We start from the raw sequence: 21,715 nt of genomic DNA on the forward strand, positions 1-21,715 counted from the left end.
TGGAGTTTCCTTCTTTTTTTTTTTACTTTTCCTGTATGTGAAAGACAAGAATCATAAATCTAACAGCAGAATTAACACTAGTGTACTTAAAAGCACTTCTAGTCTATCACAAATAATTCTAAAGCAACACTTCATCCTCCTTTTAATTGTCTTAAAGTGTCTATGATTACTACATGCCTGTTTTTTCATCTTGTATCACTAAGTATAATATAATAAATAGTCTGATGCCACAATGGGCTTTTTTAATGAAATGATGCATTTAAACTACTAACTGAATTGGAAATAAATAACTTTATAGCACCTTGCAAACAAAGGAAGAGATTTGACAAAATGATACTGCTGTACACAGAAACATATTTTTACATTCTCTGTTCAGAAGATAATATTCCAAATGCAATAAGATTCAATCTTGCTTTCATGTCAGGATGAGCTGACATCAGTTTCTCTGGAACAATAACAACTGGAGGGGTGAACACGATGATGATGACGATGATGATGACGATGATGATGATGATGGTGGTGGTGGTGTTTGAGAATGCTGTCTAGTTTGTTTCTCCAAAATCTCCAATAGAAATGTGGCAGTCATAGTATACATGGATTTTTTTGCAGGGTTGCAAGGGTGGACACATATGCAAGGTTATTTGGCAAATTATTTTCCTTAAAACTAATTAACATATCTGCCATTGCCATTAGTCCTTGACAGCCTCAGACTGCAGCCTCAGACTGCAGCTTATGGTCTGCAGTGGTGGCTCAAGTGGTTAAGGCTCTGGGTTGTTGGCTGGAAGATCAGGGTTCAAGCTCCAGCACCTTAATTTCTTAGACCAGCTACCAAAAGGCTTGGTCTATTTCTTCTATCCATGGCCAGCACCATTTATTTTTAATTTCTTTATAGTAGGATATCTTCCCCAGGCTTCATAAACTTACTCTTCATGACTATGTGTGCTTGCTAATCTCCAAGAAGAGGTCTCCACTTTGGCATCTATGCTCAGTAGGTCTCAGTTACAGCTGGATCTCAACCACACTTTTTCCAAGACCCACCCCATTCCACTTCTGATTGGCTAGTAATGTTAGTTTGGTTGAGAGTGAAAGCTTGACTCGCATATGAACTTAAGTGACATCCCATTCCTAATCCATAGGGTTCAATATGACGTCGGTCCACCCTTTGCAGCTATAACAGCTTCAACTCTTCTGGGAAGGCTGTCCACAAGGTTTAGGAGTGTGTTTATGGGAATTTTTGACCATTCTTCCAGAAGTGCATTTGTGAGGTCACACACTGATGTTGGACGAGAAGGCCTGGCTCTCAGTCTCCGCTCTAATTCATCCCAAAGGTGTTCTATGGGGTTGAGGTCAGGACTCTGTGCAGGCCAGTCAAGTTCATCCACACCAGACTCTGTCATCCATGTCTTTATGGACCTTGCTTTGGTCACTGGTGCACAGTCATGTTGGAAGAGGAAGGGGCCAGCTCCAAACTGTTCCCACAAAGTTGGGAGCATGGAATTGTCCAAAATTTCTTGGTATGCTGAAGCATTCAGAGTTCCTTTCACTGGAACTAAGGGGGAAAAGGCCAGCTCCTGAAAAACAACCCCACACCATAATCCCCCCTCCATCAAACTTTACACTTGGCACAATGCAGTCAGACAAGTACCGTTCTCCTGGCAACCGCCAAACCCAGACTCATCCATCAGATTTCCAGATGGAGAAGCGTGATTCGTCACTCCAGAGAACGCGTCTCCACTGCTCTAGAGTCCAGTGGCGGCGTGCTTTACACCACTGCATCCGACGCTTTGCATTGCACTTGGTGATGTATGGCTTGGATGCAGCTGCTCGGCCATGGAAACCCATTCCATGAAGCTCTCTGCGCACTGTTCTTGAGCTAATTTGAAGGCCACATGAAGTTTGGAGGTCTGTAGCGATTGACTCTGCAGAAAGTTGGCGACCTCTTCGCACTATGCGCCTCAGCATCTGCTGACCCCGCTCCGTCAGTTTACGTGGCCCTACCACTTCGTGGCTGAGTTGCTGTCGTTCCCAAACACTTCCACATATATTTCCAAATACTTTTGGAAATATAGTGTATTTAGGGAATATGGTGATACAAAATCCAAGAAATAATTAAGTTATAAGATTATAATGATAAGTTCTGCAAAAAACAATAGTAGGCTACTAAACTATGTATATAAATAAGAAGTCTTACTTTCTTTATTGTTATTAGGGGCTGATTGCCAAGAGAATCATTGTATAAAGTCAAAAATGTTCACCATTAATGTTTTCTGTGTGAATAAAATGTAAATAATGTGAGACACAATTTCCACTGTTAAACAAACTTTTATTTTAAACAAACTGCTGTAGCTGAAAATGTAAAATAAATCACTTGTATTGAACAGGAGGTCTGTCAGAGACCCATCCACCAAACCGCAAGGGTTTAGAACAGAAAAAGCAAAAAGCTTTATGAGCTGTGTGTGTTACAGCGCTATTTTGTAATATCAACTGCAGATAGACAGCAGCAACATTAATATGTAATTGTATGAAAATGTTGATCATTACTTTAACAATTGTCTTTCATGCATAAACAACCATCCTTAGTTAATGAACAAATGTAAATATTTACATTCCTGTTGCTAATTTTCTGTTCATCCAACACTGTGTTATAGCAGGGGAGGAAGTAATGATCTGTAATCCAAAAGGATGGAAAATTGATAACACAATAGATACACTACTTATTTGGTACACAGGATGCAAGATTGTCACACAATCTCATCAACAATTTAACTTTTATATAAAGAACATTTTTTTATTGTCCTCCATCTGTCCATTCAATCCCATCTCTCCATGTATCCTAACTGTCCACCTCATCTGTCCTCTAATATGAAAACCACTGAGTTATGATCATATTGCGTCTAAAATTAAACTTGCATCCAGAGTCTGCTTGTCATACATTGCTGAGAGAAAATGTGTGGTTTAAAGTCAACTCGTTTTCATGGTACACAAGATGTTCTAATATATAGCTAACAGTCTGAAGTTACCTAGCAACAACAGTGTATGTTAACGTCAGCTCAGTCGCCGTTGGGCTAACATCAGGTGTAGATAGTAAATATGATTTTCCTGACCTGAACTAATTTACTGAATAAACTTGCATCTCCTTGCTTTCTTTTCATCCATGATGACATTAAAGTCTGTTAAAATCTGTTGCTGCTTCTGGCGTTTCATCGCTGACTGTGCTGCAACCGCGATACCTGTTCATTACACCTTTCAGTGAGTTTTAGAGTGTGCATGCAGCGTTCTTGGACATCGACACAGGCAGACTCTCTGTGTCCGGCTCGGTCCTGCTCCTTTATGGCTCCTTTATGGGGGTTAAAAAATCATAACAAACTAATTTGAAAAGTGGGGAGAACAAAAAATGCGATTTTGAAAAGTGGGGGGGTGGGGTGTCCCCCCTGTCCCCAGTGGAAATTACACCCCTGCCCAGACCTGCCCCATTCCACTTCTGTTTGGCAAGTAATATTAGTCTGGTTGAGAGTGAAAGCTGTGTTCCTCTCTTACCACTGGTAGGCAAACTCATAAACTCAAACGTGGTTTATTGTTAGTAATGATTAGTGGGCTGGTGACCTCCAAATAGTCACAACAGGCACAAACCCACAGTAACAGACAGCCCTCTCACAGTCTCACCTCTTTTTTTTGGTTATAAAAGAGTCAAGGTGGGTGGTGCACAATTACTGCTGTCTTATCAATACGCAGACATTACTTATCAGATTTATGAGTCATTGCCTATGGATACAGTTCTCTTAAAGACTCTTAAAGTCCAAAACAGTTGGTTTGTGCATTCTACTGGCTGTGAGAATATTACAGCTGGTCAGACCCAAATCCAAGATCCAAGTCCAAAAATGGCAGAGAGTTACAGGGCACCAAACACTGGAAAGTGGGTGATGGTGGAGTGTTCAAAATCAGATCCCTTACCAGGTGGCATACTAATAAAATACAGCCTAACAAGTCTAACATTTAAGCATCCACATTGCATAACAGTCATCCTTAAGAAATCAGATCATGATATTACCCTGTCTCCAAATGCTGTGACAGCAAAAATACATCCCATCTAAAGTGTTCCGTCCATTAAATCTCCCAAATTAAAAGACTGAACACAACCTTGAAAACTCCATCTGCCTTGGAAACTGCAGTACCCAGTAAATAAAAAAAGAGACAATACCCGGAAAATTGAACTCTGTACCAGAAGTGTTTGCACAGGATGAGCTTGATTTGGCCACAATGACAAAATGAAGCACTGTATTAATCTGTGACAAGATGCTGTTTAAATAGAGAGCAAGACCTTGACACCTTCAAGACATTAAAGCTCATGTTTATAAGTGCTATAATCACTTCCAGCATCGTCTTGATGTAGATCAGTGAGTGATCCCCAAATATTTCTAGTAAGTTCCAGAGGCTCATGAAGCATATGAGCTCACAGCTGGATTCCGATGGGTCCCTGCTTGCCATTTAGCATTTAACAAAGTTGACACCTGCTCCTGTGAGTACCTCAAGCCTCAGTTCTACCCTTTACCAGGAGCAGCAAGGACCAAAGTAAGATGTTATCGCAGAAATCTTTAAAAAGGCAATCTGCTTGTTGGCTTACTAGTCATTTAATGAGATTTTTTTTATCTTTACTTATTTGAATTTTACTTATTTTAATGGAATTAAAGCATTACTAACCATATTAACTAGAAGAAGCATTAGAATAGTATAAAAATAAATAACCACGCTTAAAGAGTAAGGTTGGTAAATAAGTAGTGAATATGTAAAACAGTTATGTAAGAGAATTAGGGAATTCTGCAGAAAGCTAGAAAGGTTAGAACAAGATATGAGTGATACGTAGGGATTTTTTTAGTTGAGGCCAAGTAAAAGATTTGGAGACAAATATAAAAATCAGGAAGCCCTGTTTCACTCCTTGTTTATTAATCAAGTTAGATTATTTTATATTTATTGTATAAAAATAATAAATGGCAGTCAAATACAGTTGTGATTAAACAATGGCCTTGTATCTGGTGAAAAAGAGACTTAACAATCTTGGTAGAAGGTGCCAGGCAGGGGCGTCGCTAGGGCTAATCATTTTAATGATTTTAATCCAGCCCCGAATGGGATTAAGTAAATGACGATCGTTTCATTTGAGCACTGTTGCTGTTTACGGTACGCGATTTTGACTGACATCTCTCTCTGCACACGCACATACACACACACACACACACACACACAGACACACACGGTGTGTTTGACTTGAAGTGGCGCTGAGCAGACTGATTGGTATATGACTAATTGAAATTTTATAAAGTTACATACTATTTGTGTTAATTTGTGTTTATTATTCAACAGTATTACATGTATTCTTGCTTACCTTCTCTCTCTAATGAGCCCCTGATGTTTTGGGCTCAGCCCCTGATGATTTTAAATCCTGGAAACGCTCCTGGTGCCAGGTAATGCCAGTATAAATGGGATGTTGCACTTGACTGCACCGAGCCTGACACTTCATTTTTTTTTGGTGTCATTTTAGTTTTTTGTTGCTGAGAGACATCTTACTGCAATAAATCCAAGTTTCCTCCTTCTCATCCAAGCCTGAAGAAGTTTTTACTCGTTATTATTAGTTATCAGTATGTTTAATTTTGCAAGTAAATAAAAAAATAGGTAATTCGGAGAAGGACCCTGGACCACTCTCCCTAGAAGGAAACACAACATCCTCCATCATCATTCTAAAAAGAAATCTCCCTTTACAGAGGATGATTTCGAAAGAAGTTCAATAACTTAAACACTGAGCTACCAACTTAGGTGTCGGTGTAAACAGCTGGAGATGTGGTGAGCTGTAGAAGCTTCTGGAATGCATGCTGGTTTTTTTGGCCTTGGAAGTAATTCAAACCACAGCTCCTGTTTGTTACATGGGTTGAGAAGCACTTGGTGTATATGTGAGCTCATTCATGCAGAATAAGACAGACAGCAGTGTAGCTGGACACTTGGTGTCTACCAAGTATAAAGTGGTCAGAAAAGGCAGATTATTGATAAATAAATAAATAAATAAATAAATAAATAATCACACAAACATGCAAGTTCTTTAATATTTATTTATGAACTCAATATAAGGTAAAAATAATAGTAATAGTAATCTTTTTTTTTTAATTACATTTTTTTATGACATTTAATTACAATATTTGCAAAATAATCAAAATGTCCAGTTTAGCTCCAAAATCATATATATATATATATATACTGTATGTAGTAGAAAGGTAAGAGTAAATAAAGTACATAGATAAAAAGGACTAAAAATTCACTAAATTACATAAAACCTGAAAATCAAATTATAACAATATTAAGAAAAACAGACAAAATTTTATATATAAACAAAATTATATGACATTTTTAATCTAAATCTAATCTGAATATCCCAATAGACTCTACTTGACTTGGAAGTTTATGAGTGATATAAGATTTAAATATTAATTTCAAGTCCCATCCTTATTTTCTGATTTCAGTGCACTAAAAACGCTGATTCACCAATGATAAAACTGATAAAAACTGATAAAAACGCTGATCATTTATATTTTCATGTATTTTGATATTTAATATTAAAAATACAAAATTAAAATTTGAATATAAATATCAATCTGTACTGGACCTCTAAACCATTTTAATGTCAAGTAGCAATGAGATAAACAGGTAACAATAAAGTCGTATGAAAATAAAACGTTTTAAAATAGTAACATCTAAACAGAGGAATCAAACTTATTCTAAAACAACTAGACCAACCCAAACAACTAGAAAATATAGTATCTTAACAATGGAAAATGATCCAATTTAACCATGTTATTGTTTGTGGACTATAGATACTGAGCAACTGTTTAATTCTCAACAAAGTCCTGGTCCATATCACTTCTTTGTACCTCAGCATCAAAAGCAAGGTACTCTCCTTCACTCCACATCACTCATCACAGTCAATATCAGAGTTGTATGCATCATTCTTCTGCTGGAAAATAGTTTTTGTGTTTTTATTAGTGGCTTTGTTTTCTGTGTCCTCTTCTTGGAAACTCTTGTATGTGGTTTTGGCATCTATAAAGTAATTGTGTCAAAAGTTTTCACCTTATTCAAGTATCAATGTATATTTAACAAGAATAGAACAAGAAATTAATAAAAGCTGTGTCATTGCTATTAGATTTTTGATTAATTAAAGCATGTCAGTTTTTAAGTTTGCAAAAACAAGATGATTTTTATCGACTTATAGCAGATATAGACATTTACTTCCTCGCTAGTCTCTCTTTTTTCCTTCTCTTGAGGTTAATAAAACAAAAAAGTGAACTCAGCAAACTCCTCTGTCCTGAAGTGTCATGTCAACTCTAGATTCCAACTACACTATCTGGAGTACAGCCATTCCTACAGACATTGACACTTCGGACTTCAGTTTATCTTTCTGATTAAACATTCATTCATGATTACACACCACAGTGTGCAAGGAGTCTCAACCTACATTCACCTTAATATACACCCTGTGATATACGCTTCCTGGTTACAGACTGTGTTTTATGTTTTCCCTTGGCTTTGTCTATTGTATGGTATTTGGTAATCCCCTGACTTCTGCCTGCTATTACTCTATAGTCTTGCCACAATAAAGCTGCTGTTCTACTGATGTGCCCTTGCATCTGCTTGTGCATCGTGACTAAGACTTGTCCTTATCAAAAAATTATAAAACATATTTTTTTATATATTTGTTTTTTTTTTTGGATCAGGTTTTGGAACATTCTCCATGGTGTTTTATAATTATAGTGAAATTTTTATGATGTTAACAACTCACGCTGTGTGTCCTCCTCCTTATCCATATGATCTTTTTGTCTTTTTACAAAACAAATGATGACTGGAATGAAGATGAGAAGCAGTCCTGCTGTCACTCCAATACCAATGTAGTGAGGCAGAGATTCTGAAAGAGAAATCATCATCAAGCATTTCAAACATTCCAGCTTTAGACCACAAAAACAGCAGAACTACTTTATTTTGATATACCTTTTGCAATGATGACCTGGGATGCAGTAGTAGAAGTAAACGTATGTGACGACACGGTAGTGTCATAAATACAGAAGTAGTTTCCCTGATTGACAGAATCTGCTGCAGAAAACAGGAAGAGAACTGAGTGATTAACAGCTGAAAGAGTTATAAAATACTAAAGTATTTACTAATCTAGAAAATTCAGTAAATTGGAACATTAAACAGACCTTTTGGACCCTTCTGAAAACCTAAATGAAAACAGGGAAGAATACATCAACAATACACAAAAAAAACACGTTGCATGTTCTCCTTCTGTGTGATTTAATGACTCTAATCCTGAAATGCAGCACTCAGTGTAGAGAACTACAACTTTATTTTAAATAAGGAACGCGGAAGTATCTCTAAGAAAAAAGAGTGGCTAAGGACTAGCGTACAAGCTTGTGTGACTTCTTAAATCTCTTTCATGCTTTTATATCAGGTTTAAGATGAAATTTACCTGACCTCCCTACTTTTTTTTTAAATTCTAAATTTATAATATAGGAATATAATATAGGGATTAAAAACCAAAAGTATATTTGCATGAATGTACAGAAGCAGCAGTGACATGACCAACATTCTTGACACACTTGCTGAGTGTCTTAGCATGACAGCGTGTCAGAGTCAACACAACCCATGTCAAGGCTTTCAAGTCAAACTGCAAAATGTTTACATTCAATAAAACATTCATTGTCTCTTACAAGTTTCCACCACCTTTTTTGCCAACACTTTCAACCTCTTTCTCCAACCTTCCTGCTCAGTTAGAGGAGACATGCCCCCCAGTTTGTATACCTCCGTCATAGATGATAGCAGGAACTAACTTCCTGCATATTTGGCCGCATTAAAAGTAACTATATATCGATTAAATGTGTCATAAAATATATTAGAATGTGTTATATAAAACATATTAGCAAATTGAGAGTGTAAATAATCTTATAACAGCAGACCCCTGGTGTCTATTTCTTAGATATTATTTACTGTGGCTGGCAAGTATAAGAAAGAGTCAGGGCTCTATGTAAGCATTAGTATTTCTGATTCTTTGCTTTTCTGTACCTGAGCAAGTAACACCAGCATCTTCACTATGGCCGCAGTCGTGTGAGCCAAATCCATTATGAGAGCAATGTGTGATGGTGCTTTCACTTCCAGAGCACCGAACATCATCCAGCCATATTGGGTCACATCCCTGACCAAAGTGGGCATTTTGATGAGCAGTGACCGCTTTACCACATCCAAGCTGTCTACACACCACCTCTGCATCATTCAGGTCCCAATCATCATCACACACTGTTCCCCACTGGCCATCATGCAGGATCTCCACTCTACCAGAGCAGGAGTCGGTGCCACCAATGAGTCGTATGTTACCTTACAAGAGAAACATCAAAATTCATGTTAAATTACTTAATGATAATGACAATCTTTAAAATATTGCAAAAAAATTGATTGGATATGATTGTTTCTTTCAGTTGTTAATAATTTTTCAAAAATGTTGTTTACATAAATAATAATAAAATTTCCACAATTTGAATTGGGTAATTAATCTTAAACTGCATGCTAATACATTTTAAATCCAATTTGTTACTATTTTTAAACTATCTCCTCCAATTATAAATACTATTAACATTACTTGTACTGTGTTACAAGTTTCTTTTCATTGAAGGCCTGTTTTATTTTTCTTTTTAAGCCAATTTTTTGTTTTGTTTCTCCAAATCCCTCCACACCTATTAAAGGGGACACGCCCCCTAGTTTGTATTAGTCTGACATAGATGATAGCAGGAACTAACTTATAGTATAAGAAAGAGTCAGGGCTCTATTTTAGCTTTAATATATTGTAGTGTGGATTGGAGCTGATTCTCTGCTTTTCTGTACCTGAGCAAGTAACACCAGCGTCTTCACCATGGCTGCAGTTGTGTGATCCAAATCCTCTATGAGAGCACTGTGTGATGTTGCTTTCACTTCCAGAACACTGAACATCATCCAGCCATATTGGGCCACTTCCCTGACCAAAGTGGGCATTTTGATGAGCGGTGACCGCTTTACCACATCCAAGCTGTCTACACACCACCTCTGCATCATTCAGGTTCCAGTCATCATCACACACTGTTCCCCACTGACCATCATGCAGGATCTCCACTCTACCAGAGCAGTTGTTGTTGCCACCAATTAGGCGTATGTTAGCGTCATCTAAGACAAAAATCAAAATCCATCTTCATGTTAATTAATCATAGTGAATATTTTTTTTAATTATTTTTAATAATTAGTCAAAGAACATTAAATACATATTACATAATGAATAGTGAACATTATTTGCACTAGTTCAAATATTCAGTATTTAGCTGCATATTAATAACTTTTCAATCCAATTCATTACTCTTTTAAAGGATCCCCCCACTCCTTTCTTTAAAGGCTGATAAAAACTTTGTTAGCAATGTATTATAAAAAGTTAATTTCTAAGGACTGTTATTGTCACTCCAAAGACAGGGAGAGAAGAAAGATAAGGTATGTAAAGGGAGAGAGATAAAAAGAAAAAAGTAAAAATACACAAAGAAGTTAAATTAAATTGCTTAAAATGCAGATGAAATGCAAATAAATCTAATTGGAAATAAAAAAGTAACAAACATCAGTACAACTCTGCTGTTTTCCCTACAGCCTGACTAGTGGACATCCCCACAATGCTGACTAGAATATGAATTAGTGCAAATGACTAGTCTATGCAACACTGAAATGGCACCACCCGCACTTCCCCCTTTAAATTGTGTAATTGTGTTTGTCAGATTGTTTGCCACATGGACTGTGCTTTCTGGCTTTTTGCACTCTGATTCTTGCTCACTGTTTTGGACTGTTTTGGTTTTCTATTTAATAAAAACAATGCAAATGGATTCTGCTTCTGCCTCTTCTGAAGCCACATTATAAACAATATTATAAGCAGCATAACCGAATATTTTATATACATATAGACAATTCATTGGATATTCGTGGGTTTATGGAACAGCCATCTTTGATTTTTGAACCATCAATATTATTTGTATCATGTTAGAAGTTTCATTTCACTGTATGCCTGTCTTTTTTTTTTTTTTTTATACAAATTTTTCTGCATTTTTCTCCAAAACCTTCCTGTCTTATTAGAGGGGACACGGCCCCCAGTTTGTATTTGTATCTGACATAAATAACAGGAATAAACTTCATGCAAATTCTGACATATTAAATGTGACTATAAATAGATAAAATGTAAAATGTGCTGTTTTTAAGTAGTAAAAAAATTACATTCTTCCAGTTTGACAGTGAAAATAATGATTTAATTTTAGACCATTAGGTTGTTAATTTCATATATATTATCTACAGTGACTGGTGAGTATAAGAAAGAGTCAGGACTCTATTTTAGCTTTAGTATATTGTAGTGTGGACTGGAGCTGATTCTATGCTTTTCTGTAGCTGAGCAAGTAACACCAGCATCTTCACCATGGCTGCAGTCATGTGATCTAAATCCACTATGAGAGCACTGTGTGATGCTGCTTTCACTTCCAGAACACTGAACATTATTCAGCCATTTTGGGCCACTTCTCTGATGATTCTACTTCTGTTAGTTGTTAATAATTCCTCAAAAAATGTCTTTTAAATGAATAATAATAAAATAGAAAATTTGCATCACCTGAATTGGGTAATTAATCTTAAACTGCATGTTAAACATTTTAAATCCAATTTGTTAGTTTTTTTTTAACCCACCAACTCCAGTTATAAATACCATCAATATTATTTATATGGTGTAAGAAGTTTCATTTCATTGTAGGCCTGTTTTTTTTTTAACCAAAATTTTCGGCATTTTTCTTCAAAACCTTCCTGTCCTATTAGAGGGGACACGGCCCCCAGTTTGTATTCAGCTGATGTAAATAACATAAATAAACTTCATGCATATTCTGCCAAATTAAATGTAAATATAAAAATATAAAATTAATTATGTGTTGTTTAATTTAATTAATAAAAAATGACATTTTTCCAAATTGACTGTGAAAATAATCTTAGCACATCAGAAAGCCTGGTGTTTTTTTCTTATATATTATCTACAGTGGCTGGCGAGTATAAGAGAGTCAGGGCTCTATGTTAGTATATTCTGATTCTCTGCTTTTCTGTACCTGAGCAAGTAACACCAGCATCTTCACCATGGCTGCAGTTGTGTGATCCAAATCCTCTATGAGAGCACTGTGTGATGTTGCTTTCACTTCCAGAACACTGAACATTATTCAGCCATATTGGGCCACTTCCCTGACCAAAGTGGGCATTTTGATGAGCGGTGACAGCTTTACCACATCCAAGCTGTCTACACACCACCTCTGCATCATTCAGGTCCCAGTCATCATCACACACTGTTCCCCACTGACCATCATGCAGGATCTCCACTCTACCAGAGCAGGAGTCGGTGCCATTAATGAGTTGTATGTTACCTTACAAGACAAACAGAAAAATTCATGTTATATTAATTTATGATAATGAATCTCTCATTATTCCATTTCTGTTAGTTGTTAATGATTTCTCAAAAACTATTAACAATAAACCCCCTGGTGTTTTATTTCTTATATATTATCTACAGTGGCTGGCAAGTGTAAGAAAGAGTCAGGGCTCTATTTTAGCTTTAGTATATTGTAGTGTGGATTGGAGCTGATTCTCTGCTTTTCTGTACCTGAGCAAGTAACACCAGCATCTTCACCATGGCTGCAGTTGTGTGATCCAAATCCTCTATGAGAGCACTGTGTGATGCTGCTTTCACTTCCAGAACACTGAACATCATCCAGCCATATTGGGCCACTTCCCTGACCAAAGTGGGCATTTTGATGAGCGGTGACCGCTTTACCACATCCAAGCTGTCTACACACCACCTCTGCATCATTCAGGTCCCAGTCATTATCACACACTGTTCCCCACTGACCATCATGCAGGATCTCCACTCTACCAGAGCAGGAGTCGGTGCCATTAATGAATCGTATGTTAGCGCCATCTAGGACAAAACATCAGAATTCATGTTCATGTTAATTATTCATTGTCTTATTACAGTATTACAGCAATTGTAATGATTATTTCTAATCATTTCTCAAAAAACTTTAAGAACATTTCACATTATGAATAATGAACATTATTTGACTAGGTCATTAAATTTAACTGAATAATAACACCTTTTTAATCCAATTTATTATTTTTTTTAAAGAAACTCACCACTCCTCTCTGTTCAGAGGTTGATAAAGACATTGTTAGCAATGTATTATAAAAAAAGTTACTTTATATGGATTGTTATTGCCACTCCAAAGAGAGGGAGAGAAGAAAGATAATGTATGTAAAGGGAGAGAGAGAATAAAAGAAAAAAGGAAGTATGCACAAATTACTTAAATTGCATAAAAAGCAGATGAAAGACAAATCAAAAAATGAAAATAAAAAAGTAACAAACATCAGTACAACTTCACTGTTTTCACTGCAGCCTGACTAGTGGACATCCCCATAATGTTGACTAGAATATGAATTAGTGCAAATGATTAATCTATGCAACACTGAAATGGCACCACCGGCACTTCCCCCTCCAACCCTCTAGGGGGAGCCCTCGCTGGAATATTGAGCCCTCCCGGTCCACGCGGTTCACTGTGTTTAGATCTTGTTCTGTTCTCTGGATTTCTCGTGTTCTGTAAATTGTGTTTATCAGATTTGTTTGCCACACGGCCTGTGCTTTCTGGTTTATGATCTTTTTGCCTGTTATTTGCACTTTGTTTTTTTGCTTGCAGTTTTGGACTGTTTTGGTTTGTTATTTAATAAACACAACGCAAATGGATTCTGCTTCTGCCTCTTCTGAAGCCACATAAACAATATTATAAGCAGCATAACAGAATATTTTATATACCTATAGACCATTTCATTGGATATTTGTGGGTTTATGGAAGTGACATCTTTGGTTCTTAAATGTTTCCAATTAGTAGTTGCACACGTTCAAAACTTCACTGGGATACACAATGATATAAAAAAAAATGTTTTAATTAGGTAAATAAACTTAAACTGCATGCTAAAATATTTTAACTCCAATTTCTTACTGCCTTTTAACCCCCCACCTCCAGTTATCTATACCATCAATATTATTTGTATTGTGTTAGAAGTTTCATTTCATTGTAGGCATGTTTTTTTTTTTTAGACAAATTTTTCTGCATTTTCCTTCAAAACCTCCCTGTCCTATTAGAGAGACACGCCCCCCAGTTTGTATTTGTCTGACATAAATAACAGGAACAAACTTCATGCATATTTTGCCATATTAAATGTATCTATAAATATATAAAATGTATTATGTGTTGTTTAATTGGATTAATAAAAAATTACAGTACATATTTCGAATTTGAGAGTGAAAATAATCTTAAAACATCAAAACCCCTGGTGTTTTATTTCCTTTGTATTATCTACAGTGGCTGGCAAGTATAAGAAAGAGTCAGGGCTCTATTTTAGCTTTAGTATATTGTAGTGTGGACTGGAGCTGATTCTCTGCTTTTCTGTACCTGAGCAAGTAACACCAGCATCTTCACCATGGCTGCAGTTGTGTGATCCAAATCCACTATGAGAGCACTGTGTGATGTTGCTTTCACTTCCAGAACACTGAATATTATTCAGCCATATTGGACCACTTCCCTGACCAAAGTGGGCATTTTGATGAGCGGTGACAGCTTTACCACATCCAAGCTGTCTACACACCACCTCTGCATCATTCAGGTCCCAGTCATTATCACACACTGTTCCCCACTGACCATCATGCAGGATCTCCACTCTACCAGAGCAGTTGTTGTTGCCACCAATGAGTCGCATGTTACCTTACAAGAGAAACAGCAAAATGCACATCATATTAATTTATGATAATGAATTTCTTAGGATTCTGTTTCTGTTAGTAGTTAATAATATCTCAAAAAATGTCTTTTACATAAAAAATATTAAAATAGAAAATTTTCATCATTTGAATTGGGTTATTAATCTTAAACTACATGCTAATTATTTGTATTGTGTGAGAAGTTTCGTTTCACTGCAGATCTGTTTTTTAGACAAAATATTCAGCATTTTTCTCCAAAATTGTCCTGTCCTATTAGAGGGGACATGCATCCCAGTTTGTATTCGTCTGACATAAAAAACATGAATAAAGTTCATGCATATTCTGCCATATTAAATGTAACTGTAATATATAAAATGTACTATGTGTTGTTTAATTTAATTAATAAAAAATAACATTTATTTATAACATAAAATTACATATTAACATAATTTGAGAGTGAAAATAATCTTACAACATGTACCTGAGCAAGTAACACCAGCATCTTCACCATGGTTGCAGTTGTGTGATCCAGATCCACTATGAGAGCACTGTGTGATGCTGCTTTCACTTCCAGAACACTGAACATTATTCAGCAATATTGGGCCACTTCCCTGACCAAAGTGGGCACTTTGATGAGCGGTGACAGCTTTACCACATCCAAGCTGTCTACACACCACCTCTGCATCATTCAGGTCCCAGTCATTATCACACACTGTTCCCCACTGACCATCATGCAGGATCTCCACTCTACCAGAGCAGGAGTCGGTGCCACCAATGAGTCGTATGTTAGCGCCATCTAGGACAAAACATCAAAAACCATGTTCATGTTAATTAATTATAGTGAATCTTATTATTTATCAATACTTTAAACGATTATTTCTAATCATTTCTCAACCATTCTTTGTTTTCCATTGTGTTTGCCATTGTGTTTTGTTCTCATGGTTTTTGTTCTCGTGTTCTTTAGATTGTGTTTGTCAGATTTGTTTGCCACACGGACTGCGCTTTTTGGTTCATGACCTTTTTGCCTGTTATTTGGCCAGCAAGTCCACTCTAGCATTTTTGGTCTTCAGGAAGCGCTCCATGTATGTGTGTCGATTGTTTGTCCTGTCTGTCTAGACAGAAACAAGACAAGAGATTTATGGTGTTAAATGTGTGTGCATCCGTGCCCCCGTTTTATCACGGAGGATGACACACACGCTCTTTGTGTTGTTTGTTTGGGAGAAGAGCATGCCCGGTCGGCTCTCGAGGGAGCTGGCTGCATGCATTGCAGGAGGTTTCCTCTCCATAAGCCCCGATCCTGCTTGGCTGTATTTTCCAGCCAGGCTTCTGCGCCTCGTGGCTCGGGTCCCACGTCCGGTATGGCGGCCCGGCAGCTTAGATCATTGGGTTCGCAGGTTGAGTTGGCGGAAGCGGAACAAGAGACGGGTCCTTCCCATTCTCCTGTCCTCTCCCCTGACTCCAATATTCCCGCTTCAGTTTTGGGAGCTCACGCTGTGATTTTTCCGGACCCAGATGTGGATATTTCTGTGTCTGCGTAGGGCTCTGAGAAGCTCAACAAGAGTGAGGAGGGAAATTCCTCCATCGATCTGCCACTGCAGTCAATGGCATTCGAGGAGCTAACTGATGTTTTAACGTGAGCTGTCAGCAAATTAAATTTAAATTGGCCTGAAGAGGAAGTTAGTGCTGTCTGACCGCTTCCTGCCTTGTGCCCCTCCCACTCAGACAACTTCCGTTTTTCCAGGACCTCCATGCTGAGTTATCGAGGTCCTGGAAGAATCCTTCTTCGGCATGACTTTTTTTCCCCGGCCTCCTCTGATTATTCAGCCATTATAGGGCTTGAAAATTATAGTTATGCAGACATGTCCAGGGTTGAAGAGGCGCTTGCGAGCTCTCTCTCCCCTACATTGCCGGCATGGAGGAGGCCGGTGCTCCCTTCTAAACCATGTAGAGCCACCGCAGCCCTTCTGGGGAAGGCCTACATGGCAGCAGGCCAAGCTGGTGCATCCCTGCACAACATGGTGGTTTTGCAGGCCTACCAGGCTGACCTGCTGAGAGAGCTTGACTGTAGCGAGGGACTTTGCCCTGAGGCAGTCTCTGAGCTGCGTTGAGCCATAGACCTCACGCTCCATGCCACAAAGCAATGGCCATAGGCTGTTCTATGGTTGTGTTAATTGCCTCGGAGAGGCGCCTGTGGCTTAATTTAAAAGGGATTAAGGACAAAGATAAGTTCAGTTTAAGTCCACACTGCATTTTCTGCACGATGCCAGGTGGCTGAGGCCTTCCTGCAGACCGTGCCTCCCCTCCTGGGACCTCTCTGTGGTCCTGGAGGGGCTGCTGGAGGCCCCCTTTGAGCCTTTGCACGGTATTGCTTAGCCTCTAGGCGTCAGAGCTCACTTTACTAGGGATATCGCCTCGTCCAGTGCCTTGGCTAGGTGTGTTCCCCTCCAGGAAATTTGTGCTGTGGCAGGCTGGTCCTCTCTGCACACCTTTATCAGGTTCTGTAACCTGGACCAGGACCCCACTCCAGGGTCCCAGGTCCTTCAGAGCTGATTGATATCCTATTCCTTGTTTGCTCGTGCTCTCTCACGGCCCCGGGGACCGGTGTGTTGCAGCGTGGGTATTGATATTCCCATAGCATCAGTCATGACGCAGCATTGAATTCCCAAGAAAGGGAACTACACAAGGTTATGTACAGTTGTGCTTAAAATTATTCATACCGCTTGGACAAATCAATAGTTTTTTTTTTTTCATTTATAAAAACTACTTTAGCGAAACTTCCATTGTATTCAATATACATTAGTTATGCACAACCCCACATATGTGTTAGCTAAACTTCATTTGTATACCAATAGATATGGCCAGAGATTCTCTTTTGAGCCTGTTCAAAATTAATCATACCCTATTCCCAATCTCAGAAAAAAATCTTTATTTTGTGAAAGTGCACGTGGTTTCACACTCCAGTGACTATAATCAATTTAATCAATTTAGGTGTAATCAATTTAGGCCTAATAATGTTAAATGGTAGCACCTGCTCTGTAAAGTATAATTAATGGGGCAAAGCTTTCATTATTCTCAGTCACTGTCACCATGGCAAAGAAGAAAGAACTCAGTCATGATCTTCGTACATGTCTGGTCAATGCCCATAGTGGAGGCAAAGGCTACAAGGCAATTTTGAAAGATCTGGAATTCCCTGTATCAACCGTACAGAGTATCATCAAGAAATTCAAGATGTTCAACGCTGTCAAAAACCTGGATAGGCGTGGCAGGAAGTGCAAAGTATCCTCTAGAGTCGATAGAAAGATCTGCCAAGATGCAACCAACCCCCATATCACCACCAAAGCTCTATTAGACACTCTCAACCAAGCAGGGGAGATGGTATCAAGATCCACCTTTCAGCGAATCAGCCCTGACCTGAACCCAACTGAGAATTTGTGGAGAGAGTTAAAGATCTGGCTCAGGGCTAGGAAGCCTTCCAAATCAACCACCAACTGGAGGCTTTAGCGAAGGAAGAGTGAGGAAACCTGCCGCAGCACATCTGTAGAAATTTTGTGGAGACATACAAGAAGCGTTTACAGGCTGTCATTAAGAAAAGAAGCTTTTCTATTGATTATTGAAACATTGTAATATAAAAGGTAGGAATCATTTTGAACATGGTGATTTTTGAATATTTGTCCATAAAAAACAATGAAATGTCAGGTTTCTTGAAATATCACATGTTGTTATTTCTTCAGTTGTTTGTCACATATTAAATATATGAAAGTATTATAAAACTCATTCTTCATCACAGAAGACAACTTAAAAACACTATGAAAATACCAAGGGTATGAATAATTTTGAGCAAAACTGTATGTTTCCTGAGAAGGGAACGAGACACTGTGTCGCTGGCCACACCCCGGGTGTCCACTCGCACTTCCTTCAAACAAATAGAAGCTGGAGTGATGTGACGTAGATGCCCTTATGGACTTGCTGACATGTATTCCTCCATCTTGTGTCCTATCTGAGCCAATAAATTGGCGTGTGTGCACACAGAGCTTCAGACACAACTTCCTCGACAAAGTGTTCCCATAGCGTCAGTCATGACGCAGCGACTTGTTCACTTCTCAGGGAACCGGGTTACATATGTAGCCTGGTGTAGTTCTTGAACTTCTCGAATTAGTAGTTGCACACGTTCAAAACTTCGGTGGGATACACATTGAAATAAAAAATGTTTTTTACATAAAGAATATTAAAATAGAAAATTTCCTTCATTAGTATTGGGTAATTAATCTTAAACTGCATGCTAAAACATTTTAAATCTAATTTCTTACTAGAGTTGTTATTTTTAACCCAATGTGTTGTTTTTAATTAATACAAATCTTAAATATTTGCAAAATGACAGTAAAAATAATCCTATAAAAAGCAGATGCCCTGCTGTGTGGCTGGCAGGTACAAGAAAGAGTCAGAGCTCTATTTTAGCTTTAGTATATTGTGGTGTGGACTGGAGCTGATTCTCTGCTTTTCTGTACCTGAGCAAGTAACACCAGCATCTTCACCATGGCTGCAGTCGTGTGATCCAAATTCTCTATGAGAGCACTGTGTGATGTTGCTTTCACTTCCAGAACACTGAACATTATCCAGCCATATTGGGCCACTTCCCTGACCAAAGTGGGCATTTTGATGAGCGGTGACAGCTTTACCACATCCAAGCTGTCTACACACCACCTCTGCATCATTCAGGTTCCAGTCATTATCACACACTGTTCCCCACTGACCATCATGCAGGATCTCCACTCTACCAGAGCAGTTGTTGTTGCCACCAATGAGTCGCATGTTACCTTACAAGAGAAACAGCAAAATGCACATCATATTAATTTATGATAATGAATTTCTTAGGATTCTATTTCTGTTAGTAGTTAATAATATCTCAAAAAATGTCTTTTACATAAAAAATATTAAAATAGAAAATTTTCATCATTTGAATTGGGTTATTAATCTTAAACTACATGCTAATTATTTGTATTGTGTGAGTGTAACGTCCCGTCAGACGTAGGAGTATTACCATCCATACACGGATGAGGTAAAGGGCCAAAGGCTAAGATCTTGGTCGAGGTCACGGAAAAGATAGAGTCGAAAACCAGAAAGCAATGAAGAGAAAGTCAAAACCAAAACGCTAGTCCAAAAAACGAAGTCAGAAGAAAAACGAGCAAGGCCATACACGAGGAAACGAGACTATCGATAAATCAAGGCTGGGCAGGTAACACAAAGGAAACAATGCTTCGGAATGAAACTAAGGTAGCGTGCGGTTTATATAGGTCATAGAACCGGAAGTGAGCAGAAACAGTTAATATTTGGGCGACGGCTCCCTCTGGTGTTCAGGCCTCGTGACAGAACCCCCCCGTCTAAGAACACCTCCAGGTGTTCGGCGTCGAGGGCGTCCCCACGGGCGAGGGGCGGGTCTGTGGGGAAAGTTCAGGTGGAATTCATCTATGAGAGCGGGGTCCAGGATATCGTTTGCATTGACCCAGCATCGCTCCTCCGGGCCATATCCCTCCCAGTCCACCAAGTATTGGAGGCGGCGGCCCTGACGACGCGAGTTAAGGATGGTGTGAACCCGATAGGCGAGGGAACCGTCAATGTCCAGGGGAGGGGGTGGCTCATGGGCAGAGGGGTCCGCGGTCTGTGGCTCGTGATAGGGCTTGAGCAGCGATACATGAAAGGTGGGTGCGAGGCGGTAGGAGGCAGGCAGCTCTAGGTGAAACGAGACGGGATTAACCAGGCGGATGAAGCCCGTTGAAGGCGAACATGGGCTCGTTCCCAGATCTCCTGGCTTCGCATGGACCATTCGTCCACCGTGGGGACGTCTGAGGGCTCCCCGGACCACGGGAACAGGGGTGGTTGATAGCCAAAAACACATTGGAAGGGTGTCAGCCCCGTAGAGGAATGGGTGAGGGAGTTCTGAGCGTATTCGGCCCATGGGAGGAATTCACTCCATCGATGCTGTTCCTTACTGCAGTAAGCCCTCAAAAACCTTCCTAGTTCTTGGTTCAGACGTTCGGCTTGCCCGTTAGATTGGGGGTGGTATCCTGAGCTCAGACTGACTTTGATTCTCAGTTGCTTGCAGAACTCCTGCCAGACCCTGGAGGTAAACTGTGGCCCCCGATCCGATACAATGTCCTCGGGGAGCCCAAAATTCCGGAAGACGTTGTGGAAAATGGCTACGGCGGTCTCCATGGAAGTAGGTAATCCCTTTATGGGAACTAATTTGCATGCCTTGGAAAACCGGTCAATGATAACCATGATGGTTGTGAAGCCCTGTGAGTCGGGGAGGTCAGTGAGAAAGTCAATAGAAATGTGAGACCAGGGACGGCGTGGGACGGGTAGGGGCTCCAACAGGCCCTCAGGCAGATGACGATCGGTTCGGGACTGGGCGCAGATGGAGCATGAGCGTACAAACCTTTCTACATCCTGGAGAAGAGAAGGCCACCAAAAGGTGCGACGCAGCAATTGGGCCGTACGATGGATGCCAGGGTGGCCGGAGCTGGGGCATTCGTCCGTCCACCTGATCAGTCTTAGACGGTAAGTGGTGGGAACATAACGTTTGGAGGGTGGACAATTTGGGGGAGGAGCCTCGGAGGTGTAAGCCCTTTCAATTTCTCCTATGAAATCCCAACGAATGGGGGCTACTAAAACGGATGGTGGGAGTATATTACTCGGGTGTGAGGGTGATTCGCTGACCTCATGGATTCTGGAGAGGTCGTCTGCTTTCCCGTTCTTTGTGCCGGGACGATAGGTGACCGTGAACTTGAACCGTGAGAAAAATAAGGCCCACCTGGCTTGGTGTGGATTGAGGCGCTTAGCTTCTTGGAGGTACGTCAGGTT

The 21,715-nt window shown here is 39.3% G+C and overlaps 1 protein-coding gene across 1 annotated transcript in view; it reads right to left on the minus strand.

Moving 5' to 3' along the window:
* Positions 1-6,255: 6,255 nt before the first annotated feature.
* LOC131369868 (uncharacterized) overlaps positions 6,256-21,715 on the minus strand; it is a 123,069-nt gene continuing 107,609 nt past the window's right edge. Inside the window, 11 exon segments of the mRNA XM_058416762.1 lie at positions 6,256-7,077; positions 7,817-7,939; positions 8,023-8,124; positions 8,232-8,252; positions 9,094-9,402; positions 9,907-10,229; positions 12,161-12,476; positions 12,692-13,027; positions 14,529-14,864; positions 15,339-15,653; positions 19,336-19,671. Coding sequence (XP_058272745.1) covers positions 6,950-7,077; positions 7,817-7,939; positions 8,023-8,124; positions 8,232-8,252; positions 9,094-9,402; positions 9,907-10,229; positions 12,161-12,476; positions 12,692-13,027; positions 14,529-14,864; positions 15,339-15,653; positions 19,336-19,671 — 2,645 coding nt within the window. The 3' untranslated portion in view covers positions 6,256-6,949.

Source organism: Hemibagrus wyckioides, linkage group LG02 (assembly GCF_019097595.1).
Source record: "Hemibagrus wyckioides isolate EC202008001 linkage group LG02, SWU_Hwy_1.0, whole genome shotgun sequence".
NCBI classification, from domain to species: domain Eukaryota; kingdom Metazoa; phylum Chordata; class Actinopteri; order Siluriformes; family Bagridae; genus Hemibagrus; species Hemibagrus wyckioides.